The sequence below is a fragment of the Varroa destructor genome, unplaced genomic scaffold (assembly GCF_002443255.2).
Source record: "Varroa destructor unplaced genomic scaffold, Vdes_3.0 BEIS01000002.1, whole genome shotgun sequence".
In the NCBI taxonomy this organism is placed as follows: Eukaryota; Metazoa; Arthropoda; class Arachnida; order Mesostigmata; family Varroidae; genus Varroa; species Varroa destructor.
The window spans coordinates 48,750,697-48,762,890 of record NW_019211455.1 but is presented as its reverse complement, the minus strand read 5'-3'; the positions used below and the strand labels follow the sequence as shown (position 1 = coordinate 48,762,890).

The 12,194-nt window shown below is 41.5% G+C and overlaps 1 protein-coding gene across 6 annotated transcripts in view; it reads left to right on the top strand.

The window, feature by feature from the left end:
• The window catches only part of zip (myosin heavy chain 10), a 60,460-nt gene that overhangs the window by 24,363 nt on the left and 23,903 nt on the right, over nucleotides 1–12,194 (top strand). For 3 of the 6 annotated variants that reach the window (XM_022792890.2, XM_086981426.1, XM_086981425.1), the window contains exons 3-5: nucleotides 9,664–9,806; nucleotides 9,989–10,145; nucleotides 12,141–12,158. In XM_022792890.2, the coding sequence (XP_022648625.1) occupies nucleotides 9,664–9,806; nucleotides 9,989–10,145; nucleotides 12,141–12,158 (318 nt within the window). Of the gene's footprint in view, nucleotides 1–9,198; nucleotides 9,340–9,663; nucleotides 9,807–9,988; nucleotides 10,146–12,140; nucleotides 12,159–12,194 lie in introns of those variants that run through there. The other 3 variants (XM_022792892.2, XM_086981427.1, XM_086981428.1) reach the window with 2 other exon arrangements.

The following is a 12,194-nucleotide window of genomic DNA, read 5'->3' as shown; positions in this document are numbered from 1 at the left end:
ACCACTGTAGCAGACGATAGATCGCGTTGCCTGGGCACAGGTCTAGGCAATAATATTCTCCCCGTCAGTAGGTATTTAGCGCTGTTTTCAGACAATAACAGTGCAATGTCGGTAGATATCGTCAAATTATTCGGTGTTGTTCTGACGGACACAGGTCCGATGTAATTAGTTAGCTGTTAGTCTGTCAACGCAATTATGCACTCGCACCTTTTCCGCAACTTTTGGAGCGTTCTTTTCGCGTTTCAGATTATCGAACTTCTGAACTGTATTGAAATAGCACGTATGTTAATATGGACGGGTATGAATATCATTGCGGGACTATAATTATAGAAGGCACCCAAAAACAACGTCTATCTATGTGTGTATTATTACCTACATGACCAAACTTCTACATTGATATATTGTTGTTATTAGTTATCGTTGCTTCAGCTGCAGTGGCAGTAACAGTAGATTATTAACTTAAGCCGGTAGCTGGCATTTTGTGATGGTGGTTCCAATGATCAGTGATTCGTCAGTGTTGGGAAAGCGCATTATGGCCTGGTCTAAGTTAGCGTGCGGTACAGTTGAGTACGATCCTCTGAATCATCATAGGCTAGTAACTAATGTTACCGTAAAGTCGGCTTTCATAATTATGCATTACATTTGAATGACTCAAAAGGGATCGAGAAGGGAGGGAGCAATTATCCTCTGTCGGGTTCAGGGACTCGAGAATCCGTTCGAACTCTTCTACTGAGCTGGCGTAATTCCAGCTAGACAATATAAATACCTTTGATGTTAGAGACACGATCTTTATTCAGAAATCGCCTGTCTGCCTGGTCATCTGCAAAATCAGCCAAATGAGTAGTCTGTGAGTCTTGAACAGAGCTTTATAAAATTTTGACACGCCCAGTATATCTGTCGCTTCCTATTTTACGGGAGGTCAAGTGGCGTATGTTAGTGACCTTGTCAGAAGCGCATTTTTCGTAGCATTGACTCACTGATTCTACGGAGACGCTGGTAGTGGTGATACCAAATAGCATCCTTTCGACAATGCAGTTATAACTTATCAGTATGTAAGTTTCAGTATCGGGTGCAGATATACTCGATATTTACTATACTACCCTTTCATATTATCCGTGTAATTAGTGCGTTATGCATCGCTATTACCTATATAGCCCGAAAATAGTCTAATCTATTTTGAATAAACATAGCACCCGTTTCGTATCGCTATTATCGTTGGCGGCGGTGGTGGCCAATTTGGTGAAGCGCTCGTAATCTGCCAGCAGCAACAGAAGCTGTTGCTGACCATATGTAACTATATGGACGAATAAAGAAAAAATACAGTAAAAATTGACGCTCCACAGAAAACAAGAACGACGGCGCCAGTGGGGGGAACCGATCGGCTTAACCACAAGCAGAAACCACAAGATAAGCAGTTGTAACCGTTTATCATTCGGCCACCGATTACAATCTTTCCTTTGTCACGGAAACAGCTCGAAACATGGTGGTGTATATGTATACATATGGCTAAGGAACACCTCACCGCAACAGTAGCCTTTAGAGGGTGAACCTGTCTGCTTGTTTGTTGGGTAATTGATTGCTCTTAGACCTCGAACTATTTCTTTTTTTTTTTTTCTGCTAGTGACATCGGCTTACCGAAGCTGTAGCCACTGCTACTGAACTTTCTATGGCGTTTATGAGACTTTATGCAGCAAATAGCTTAACAGCGCAGACATGGTATTGTATAATCTGCATTAACTTATAGAGCTCTAATTTTTCGTAGTCTGGAATGTGCTATATTAATACATAATTATATGCGTTCCGATGGTCGGTTACTTCTTGTATGCTATAATAATAATAGTAGATGATTGCTGCACGTTAGCGCGAGAATTAGCCAACTTAAGCTATTTATTCAGGCCGAAAAAGGCCAACTCCCACAAGTAATTTCAGATGCGAGTGGATCGACAGCGTTATTGCTACGGTTCTGACTTTGGCGACAAATTTCGACTACACGCTATGAGTTTTAGCACATCTTATTTTTGGTCTATTTTTCTTGAACAAATTTGCATTTTTTTTGTTCTCCGTTGTCGTCTTTGCCGCGTTACCTCAATAGCGGTTCATTGCCGGTAGACTCAACGGAATTAACCAGTGACGACAATGATAGGTACAGGTCTAGGTCAGCATCTATTATTTGCTCTCTTCGGATTTTCTTGCTGAATGTGTAACTTAGTACATCTTTGTGTGTATTGAATCCATTTTCCGTTAAGACTTTTACGTGGTACAGATCTAATGACTCCTATTAGAATGGTACTAGCCGAAGATTTGTTTCCGTTATTTCACCTGATTGATTAGCTTATTGATCGATCAGGAACGGAGTAAATCGATATTGTGGTATTGTACACTTACTCGCGTGCCTCTCTGCGAAACTTGTGGTGAAGTTTAAATTGATATTGTCTCGCAACCTCATTAGCTACCGCAAAGGTTTTCAACTAACCTTGCAACACAGGGATGGTATTTGCTACTGCGTGGTACTGCAAATTACAGGCTAACTAGCTACTGGATAATTGTACCGTTCCTTGTATTAACCAACGCTGGTTTGCCTAGTTGATTTGTTCAAGTTTGCTCCGACCTTCGTCCTTTATACTAGAGTACATAAACGACAAAATGATACGAGGTGATCGCAGACGTAAGTAGACATCGGACCAGACAATCGACTAGATAGATATAAACAAGCAGGATGCGAAGGAAGGCAAAAAATAAATAAATAAAAAGCGCAACCTTGAGCTACCTATGCCTAGCGGGCGTTGCCGTCGAACGATGACGACCGCGGTATGTTGAACGTCGTCGGGGTTGAGCGGTGGCGATGCCGATTCAGCCGTTGCTGAGGCCGCTACAGCTATCGTGGTCGTCCGACATTTTAAGGCGAGCCAGAACTTCTATTGCAACTACGATTGCAAGTACGGATTTTGGCTATCGAAAATTAATTACTATGCCGAATGATGTACATTCGAATATATCGATCCAATACCCGGACACAAGAACACTCAGGCCCGCTTACACACGAGTAAGCCGAATATAGTTAACCTGTGTAACTTATCGGTGCTGCTGTTACTGTGCTGTTGGTATAGCCTAGTAGCGTATATGCTGGTTGTGGAGGGTCAAATTGAAGTTTTGACAGAATAAGAACTAGGTAAACCTAAGCAATGTGTATGGCTGGCAAATTTTGTAACATATATATTCGACTTGTGCATAGCCTGCAGTCAGCAACGAATATATGAAAAACCATTTCAACACCTATTGAATTGCGTTCCTCCACGTGCTGCTATATAAAGCATAAACCATAACTTGAACAAAGTTATGGTTTATGGCTTGAAGATCACTAGTCAGTGACACGAGAGCGCGCTGGCAACAGGGATGGGATACAGGACTATATGCTTTACTAATTTGAGGAGCCTAGCCTTAGGATAATTGGTGCTGACCTAAAATAGCTTTCATTGTCCGCCTTATAGTCGTTGTGTAGGACGAGGTTTACTGGCAATAATTTATAGGTAAATGGATAAAAGGTCACCATGATTAGCTATCTTAACTGTTAGGCCATTGAATGGAACAGAAAGCGATTGGTTGAGATGTCACGCATTCACTTAAGACCCAAGGTCGCAGATTCAGTTTCCTAAGAAGCAATTATTCATACAAATTGTTTTACTTAGTAGCTTTTTATTTCTCCTGGTCTCTAGAGGTATAAGTCATGATAATGTCTTGCTTATCTCTTGATCAAAACGATCATCCGCCTGTGCGTTTTCTGATTGATCTTCGTCTGTGAGGCTAGGTCCAGCCAATGTTTCATCCGCACGATCATCGAACACCATTACAGCAGCAGGTACCGCCGCTGCCGTCGTCGTCACCGAGCAAAGTTCTTTTGAGGGTTGATGACCAGCAGTAGCAAAGACTAGAGAAAAAGGTAGGCAGGCAGGCAGGATAGAGTGGCATGTGAGACCAAGCCTAGCAGGTGGCTTAGCCAACCAAGGTCGCCGAATGCCGGTCAGGTTGATTCCAACTGTTTTCTTATGCTGCAGCGATACGACAGGAACGGACGTAGTTTACATTGCCTTCAGCCTAAAATTCTGCGTAAGCACTGCCAATGACTAGTGTAAACAGTCCTATGGCGAATTATGGTAGACTAGCGGCCGTAGCCGTTCGCCAAAGCAGCAGCGGCATGGAATGAAAGGGGACGCGATAGCGAAGGGGAATTTGGAGAGGAGAAATGGAGGGGGTCGTGACAGCAAAAAAGCGAGAGAATCTGAAGAAGCCTATTGCAGCTGTGGCTGTCTGTTTTGTTTTTGTGGCCCTACGCCTTCCTCTATGTACTCCGTTTGTGTTTGTGTGTTGCGTGTGTGCACAGTGGCATCGATCTAACAATTTGTTGGTTAAATTTGCTTTTGGTACTGTACCATAACTGACTTTGGCGACGGAACCAGCTGCAGTAACATAGTGACAGCTGCTGGCAGATATTCAGCGCCACTTAGGCTGCTGCCAAAACGTCTTCATCCACTGTCAACCTGCCGGAACGTTTTTCCTCCTCAGCATCGTTGTAATTTACTGCTGCCGTTGTTGTTGTTATTGTTTGGAATGGCGAATGACTACGCAATGCTGCTGAAGTCAACGATTACGATGATCTTCATAACAATGATCATCATGGTGCTGCCTTGGCTGTTTTATTAACGGCTGGTTTTGTAGCCATTGGTTCAGTCGTTGTTGGCGACCGTTACTACGCCTCTTTTGTTGCCGTGCAGCGATCGCCCTAGCGCGGTAAAACCAGCCGCGCGAATAGCAGACGACAGAAAGCAAAGAAACTCTGAAGATGTCACTCATGTCGCTTCTGAACAGCTACGCAGGTCGACGACAACAACAAAAATCACAGCCAATAGCGTTGTTCCCGACCATATTGAATGCGACTCTTGCCGTTGCTCCTAGCGACGATAACTATCCAGCGCTGGCCATACCAATTCTTGTACGAGCACGGTCCCATGATGATAGGAGGGTCTGCTGCTGCTGCTACTGCTATTGCTGTTGTTTGAAAAGTCTGTCTTCGTGCCATTTCGCACTTGGCTACCAGTGAAACCTTCGTGTGGTTGTGCTTATGGAAATTGGCCCTAAGATCAAAAAAAGGCCAATCCTAACAAGCTGCGACCCATGACTGCAATCCGCAACGGAACATCGAACTGGCAGTTTCGTGGAAAATCAAATTAGTTCGCGTACGCGCTCCTGTCACGGAATAGATGAACGTAGCCTTTTAAGTTCTTGCGTTCATTTCCGTTCTCGTTAGTCGTTAGTTTGCCACTGAAACCATCGGTATATTGGTGCTACTACATTGACCAGCAAGATTCAAGGTGGCTGGAACCCTTTTTTTGAACGCAAACGTTAGCGATTGTCTTAACGTTACTGGAACTTGACGAAGGATATTGCAAATCGTCGGTTAAGCCGAGTCTTTTCCGTCGTTAAATAGAGATCACTAATATCACTGTCATTAGGTTTCTTCTTCTTGTTTCATTCTTCATTCCTGTTTATCTCTTACTACCGACTGGCCCTCTCCACAGAACAGATGCTAATCAGAAATATAGGCTTTTACGGCCGATATTTCTATATACAGACTTCGTCCTCTTCCACATCCAACCGTAAGTCAATGTCCAGTTACAGAACAAATTATAATGATAGTACGGCCTTCAATATAGCATATACTAATATGCTTCTTAGATAAGGTTCACACGCGGACAGCTCTGAAGAACGTCTCTAATTGTTTACGTCGTTCCTCTTAGAGCACCAACAGCGAAACAAAAAAAAAATAAAGAATAGAGGAGGAACGAAGAAAAATCACATCTGTAACATGGCGCTACCGCCGTCCCAGTTTTTCGCAAAAAAGTAGTTACGATGTTGGGTTCCCTTTCTTTCTTCTCTCGTTCTTAAATGACAAATTAGATTCGGGAGTTGCGCCTTCGTCAGACCAATCGGTCATCGAGCGATCGATAGACGCATAAAGACCGAAGATGACAGTGGTCATCGGGCAACGACTATATGGCAAACGATAGGTCTGCCAGTCGAGGTCCGTTACCCCAATCAACTCTTTGGTCATCACCCACTTTTGGATGAAAGGAGATAGTCAACAATGTGAGGCAACTGAGAATTTTCGTTTTGCCGTTTACGCCGCTTTTTGGTCAAACGTGTACAATAATAGTAGTAGTGGTGGTGAAATTGCTTGTTGGACGTCAAACGACTAAGCCCAAGTCGAGCTTGCTCGGTTGGACATCTAAGTACGCTACAGTTGTTGAATAAATAAAAGAGTTTCCCTTTGTACAGATAAAAATACAATGGACATAAAGAACCCAGACCATTATTTTACTGAACTCTTCGGGCCATTTATTACTAGCTGTGAGTTTTTTGTCCAAAACGGTGTGCAACAAAAGGTATGGACCGTAGCCTAAGCTTAGACAATCAGATAAGGTTTGATCGGTCTGAACCCTAGAAATGCACCATTTTTAGGTCGGTTTTCTGGCGGAACTTCTCAACTTTTAAGGTTGAAAGCTCTAGCTGAGAATTACAGTATAAAGTTTTGCAAAGAAAACAAACTGGCATTCACCTGATTACTGTTGCCGCATGGGGACACCCATTATAGTAGTGGCTTACAAGTTCGGCATTTTCGTACAACACAATATCAGTTTGGATTTGAAAAAGGGTCTATGCCAGCTTTGTTTAGCCGACCCCAATGCCGCTATATTCTGGTGTACATAAAAACTCCATCCGATTTGCGTTGCAAGAGGTCCCGAACTAAATGGGCTTGTTTCGCTAACGTGACACTTTGTGGCTGTACAGTCAGCCAGAATCAAAGTTACCAAAAAGGTTATTTTTCCTGTCGTACTTTCCGTCGCTTAGTTTCATGGATCGTTACTGTGTGAAATTCGCAAATCTGCCTGTTGGAGAACTAAGGTTACTAAGAACTTGGTATTTTCAAACTTTCCTTTAACGAAAATATTAAGTATCGAAAATTGATAAATCCGCAAATTAAATAACTGTGGCGCAAAAACTAGATCGTAGTGTCCTGAGGCAGGTAACTGAAACTGCCGTCTACGATGACAACCTTCTCATGTTCCTACACTCGTCTTTCGAATCGACATGTTTCCCGATATGAATGAACGGTTATTATTATTACTGCTGCTACTATTAGTAAGATTCTCGTTGCGTAACCTACCATTCCTTCTACGTATTCCGTGAAGATATATATAATTCTAATCAACTTAGGCGTCGCACTGATTGGACATCGCGCCCAGTTTATATAGCGAGTGTCAACTAAATGACGGCGTTATTTAAATGAGAAGCTCTCTGGCTTACAACGAATATAAATCTGATTATTTTTCTTCTTACCTTGGCTTTCATATCAGATAATATAAATCACGTCGGGTGTCCTTCGCAAACTGGCATCGTAAAATAGTTGGCATGCCTTTATTCAGATTTAAGATAGAGCGCCTTGAAAATAAGTGGAACTTCCATAAAAACTAGTCACATTTTCGTTACGATAAGGGCACAAGTGCCGCCAATGCCTATGAAAATATTCATGCTATCTATAGTCAAGTTGCGTCAAGAGGACGGCTTTCGTTCTGGAAGTTGCAATTTTCTCGTAGTTACGGAAAAGGTGATGGAATGATTGGAAAAGTTCAGTAAGATCGACACGTGAGTCGCCATGATATCGCCAACGAAGTATACATCCACCCGCTAACAGTTTTAATTCGTTCAAAAACAGATGGTTATGAAAAAGCTTAATGTTTGTAATATCACACCAAATGAAGCAAAGGATTTCAATCGATTCTAGGCCCATCTGTGAAATTTCACAGAAATGTGACAGAACCGAGCGAGATAATGATCTGCAAATAAAAAAAAAAGCTTGCTTCACAATCTTCGGCAAAGCTCAGGATGACACTAGAGAATTTGATATTGTATATTTGGTAAGATCTTCCGCCGGTCGCGAAGCGAACGTTTCGGACTTCTGATTGTCAACAGCTAATAATACCACAACAAGCCATTGAAGAAATTCCACTAAAATCAGGGGACAACAAAGGCGCCGTTTTCCACTGAGACAATGCCAGACTATATACCTGTACCAGACATACAGTTATAAAAAGTTTAGCGACTTAGAAATCACAGAGCTTCGTTAATGATGAAATCATGATGTCAGCAAAAAAAAAAAAGCAGCTAGACATTATCGATTGGAATAGCGAAAAGGTAGTTAGTTTATTATTTGAACATATTGAACATATTATTTGAAAATGTAAACAATAGTTTTGGCCTAAAAACGGTTAGTACTTTTTGTCGGCCCAACTTTATATATATATATATATATACGCACATCTGTATAAATAATTAAGAATGTCGCTGGCTTCCCTCGTGGCACCATGCAGAACCAACGGGTGCCGAGCTCGAAATAATGGCGAATTATTGAATAATACATTGATATCAATTATCAGTTGAGCCAATATTATATATTATGGCAACGTTATCCGCCGTTAAACAACGGATTCCATGTATTCTGCAGCGTGTAACAATATAACAGAATGAACTGAACAGTGAATCTGCCGTAATGCTCATAGATAGTACTTACTTGAGTATAACGTCAAGACACATCAACGCCAACTAATATCGGCGCTGATTTGAGCCTATACCGAATATTGGACAACATCGGTGCATCTCAATTAATGAGGACACCCGATGAAATGGTTTTTCTGTCTGTTTTGTCTCAGTGCGAACAAGCCCGCTGCTGTGGTACGTCCATGTAGGTCACACAGTCAGGTCCACTAGCTTGTCGAAGTATTGATGACAAGGTAACCGCCACATTGTTCACATACTTCCAACACGTGCATTCCCTTATGCAAATTAAAACACTTTTTTTTTTCATGTTATCAAGGTTTGCCTTTTTTTCCGATGGTTGTCATTAAAACTTCCAGGAAATCGACAACGAGCGCCCTTTGGTCACGCCGAAATTTCCACAACAATTAATTTCAAGGATGCTTTTAGCTTTACGATAGAGGCAAGCGTCAAGCAAGACTAAGACGTTTTAGAACGATTGGACACGGTGTCCAAAAATGTATCACGACCACCTTTTCCTTACACAGCATTGCGATATTATAGGTCGAAGCCACGAATACATAGAAGCAGACAAAGTCGACCAAGAGACGAGGAAGATGCTAGTGCTGCTGAGCCTGAAGATGACTACTGATACGAGCACGTTTATAATACATAAGAAGCAAACGCTTATGAGTGGTGTCCGGTCGAGCACGCACCACCTACGTATCCATGGCGTGCGCGCCATGTTCCATGGTGCGTTATCCATGCTAACTGAGGAACTTGAGGGATATGGGCGCTTATTGAAAAGACGAATAGGAAACGATCGTCCTTTCCCACAGTGGTTCCATCAAGTTGGCTTGTCGCTGAGTCCAACGTTAAATGAGCGAACCTTGGTCATAGCGAAGCTGAAATCCAATGCGGCAAGTCAATGTTAATGGGCGATTTGGCATGTGGCTAATACGACTGTTGGGCCCAAAATGTTACTCAAAGACTCTATCAAGCTTAAGTGGCAAGTAAGCTTAACAATGGAAATGAATTGCCACAGTCAGCTAATTCCTGCTGCCTTTTCTATTTCAGACATATTCGGGTCTGTTCTGTGTAGTGGTCAATCCGTATAAGAAACTTCCGATTTACACAGACCAGTTGATGGAAGGTTACAAGGGTCGAAAGAAACAAGAGGTTCCACCACATATTTACGCAGTCGCTGATTCGTCGTACAGGTACCAGGAAATATTTCTGTTACTAGGAACAACTTACTGAGAATAACCTGCTGTCTTTATTATTTATACAGTTATCGTACAGTTTTCATCATAAGTTAATGTTTTAGATTCCCACGTAAATAGCTGGATATTTTAGTGTATTTTGCACCGGTTTCTGATTGTTGTCGTCCATGACATTACAGACACATGCTGCAGGACAAGGAGGATCAGAGTATTCTGTGTACAGGTGAATCTGGTGCCGGCAAGACGGAAAATACCAAAAAAGTAATCCAGTACCTCGCATTCGTAGCTGCCCCGAAGCCACGTCAAAGTTCCTCCGCTTCGTCGACGTTGCACTCGGTACGTACAACTGATTAATGGGCTCTCCTAGAATAATGGAACTGAGATCTCTTAAAGATTTCGATTAGAATGAGTCTGCAGTCTTATAAACTTTGCCTTAGCGCCCCTTGTGAGGTATTAGTGTTCTATTATCAGACGTTAAAATCATTGCCGTTCTCATCGAACTGCTAATCACGACAGCTTCAATTAGATTAGTATTTCTATATTTTTCTGTTGTAATATCTCTGTTCTACTTAACTATTCGAGCGTACTTGTGCAATTGCAATGTAATAATGCCGTACTAACGACGTGTTATTGGCTTTCGGATGATGGCGGCGATAATAGTTATGATAATAAGTTATTAATTTCTATTTACCTTCTTTAATATCTTTGTTTGTTTGTTATGCACTTAAGTGAGAACAGACGAGCTTTAGATTTTAAAGACTATTGGTTAGACATGTTTACAAGGCATTGGGTAGACTTGTGATGTATGCGTAATGTTACAATAAGAATTGACTGCATGATACACAGAGTGGTCTAGGACAAGATGGCGAGTCTGTTCAAGGGTCGCTATCGTTGTGCTTATCTTCCCGACAAACTCAGAACCTTTTTCGTGGACCATGTCTGGTTGCATGCGTGATTCCTGTATATCGCTAAATACCATTCTCTTCTAAATCATGGGCCTAAAGATTCGCTTTTGGCGTTTCCGTTTTTGTCGGCAGCTTAAATTCCTCGTTTCACTAAAATTATCGATGGGTACAATAAACACTACAGTTGACGTGAACTATTTATAGTTCAATGTGACGCATGAAGAACCCTACTTCATGCAGTCTTCTAAAGGCCACTGTCGCACTGTTTATTGCGCGCACTAATCCTATTTAGCCAGTAGTAATACATACACCTATTATAACTATCTCATCTTCAAGTAGGTCGATTTACGTCGAAAAGCGTAGGTCGTTTTTCATGTGAATAAGTTCGAAGCCGGTAAATATAAATAATACGTCAAGGAGTCACTTCGACAAGGGGTATCTGTCTTGAATATAATCTATGTAAAATCTGTATTAAATAGAACATGTACATGATATGAAGGCAAGAAACAGTTGGATACCTTGAGAGTGGCTGATGACTTTCTTTCAAACGAAGAAGATTATGGTCCACCTGAAAACAGAAACTACCTTTAATTCACAATTGCAATGTCTTAATAGAGCCTCCCACGTTTACTTCGCGTACATGTAAGGCCTAATACTCTTCGTTAAGTTGAACGGTCACTAATTGAGTTGGACCTTATGTGTTCCAACAGCGCTGTCAGGTACTTGTGGTGGTCATACGTTGGAAAATAGTTTGTTATCTGACAGCAATGAAGCTCGCGACTTTGTTGCATTATGTGCTCGCTATTATATTTTATTCTGCACTAGTTACTACTTTGTCATTATAACGGTTCGATCGATGGTCTGTTTTTGATCTATTCAAAACTTGTTCTAGTATAACAGTTTTCTAAAGCCAGTCATATCTGTTTTTCTATTAGCATTTACGCTCAAAAGTCTTGGACTATTGGTAACAATAGTCCTGAGTTGTACAGGATTCTGAGAAATTTTCAATCTTTTTCTATGAATTGTGTGAGTGAATGGTGAGTCGAGTGGAAGTCCCGTAACGGACTGACAAGACGCCCTTGTCGTTTCCGTCGTTTCGATCGATGAGAATATAAGGGTACTTGCATATTTATATTGAAAAAAATGTGTGTTTGTATTAGCGTGTATGAGAATTGTGAGAGCTGATAAAAAAAACTGGTTTCATCTATGCTAGTGTAGCGTGTACCAGAGAATTGCATGGATTACATCTAAGTATATACGTCTGATAGCCTAGCATGATGTTTTCCGATTTCGGTGTGTTACTGAAGAGGAGTATACGCATGGAGATAGCGAGGGAAAAACCGTAGATACGGAAATAAGTCGTCTGGTATGGTAATATGTCGAAAGCTAAAATTTGTAATTTGCTCTCTTGTCGTTTCATGCCTAGCCACCGGCAATCAACATGGTAAGTGACCGAAATCTACGGAAAAATTTAATCTAT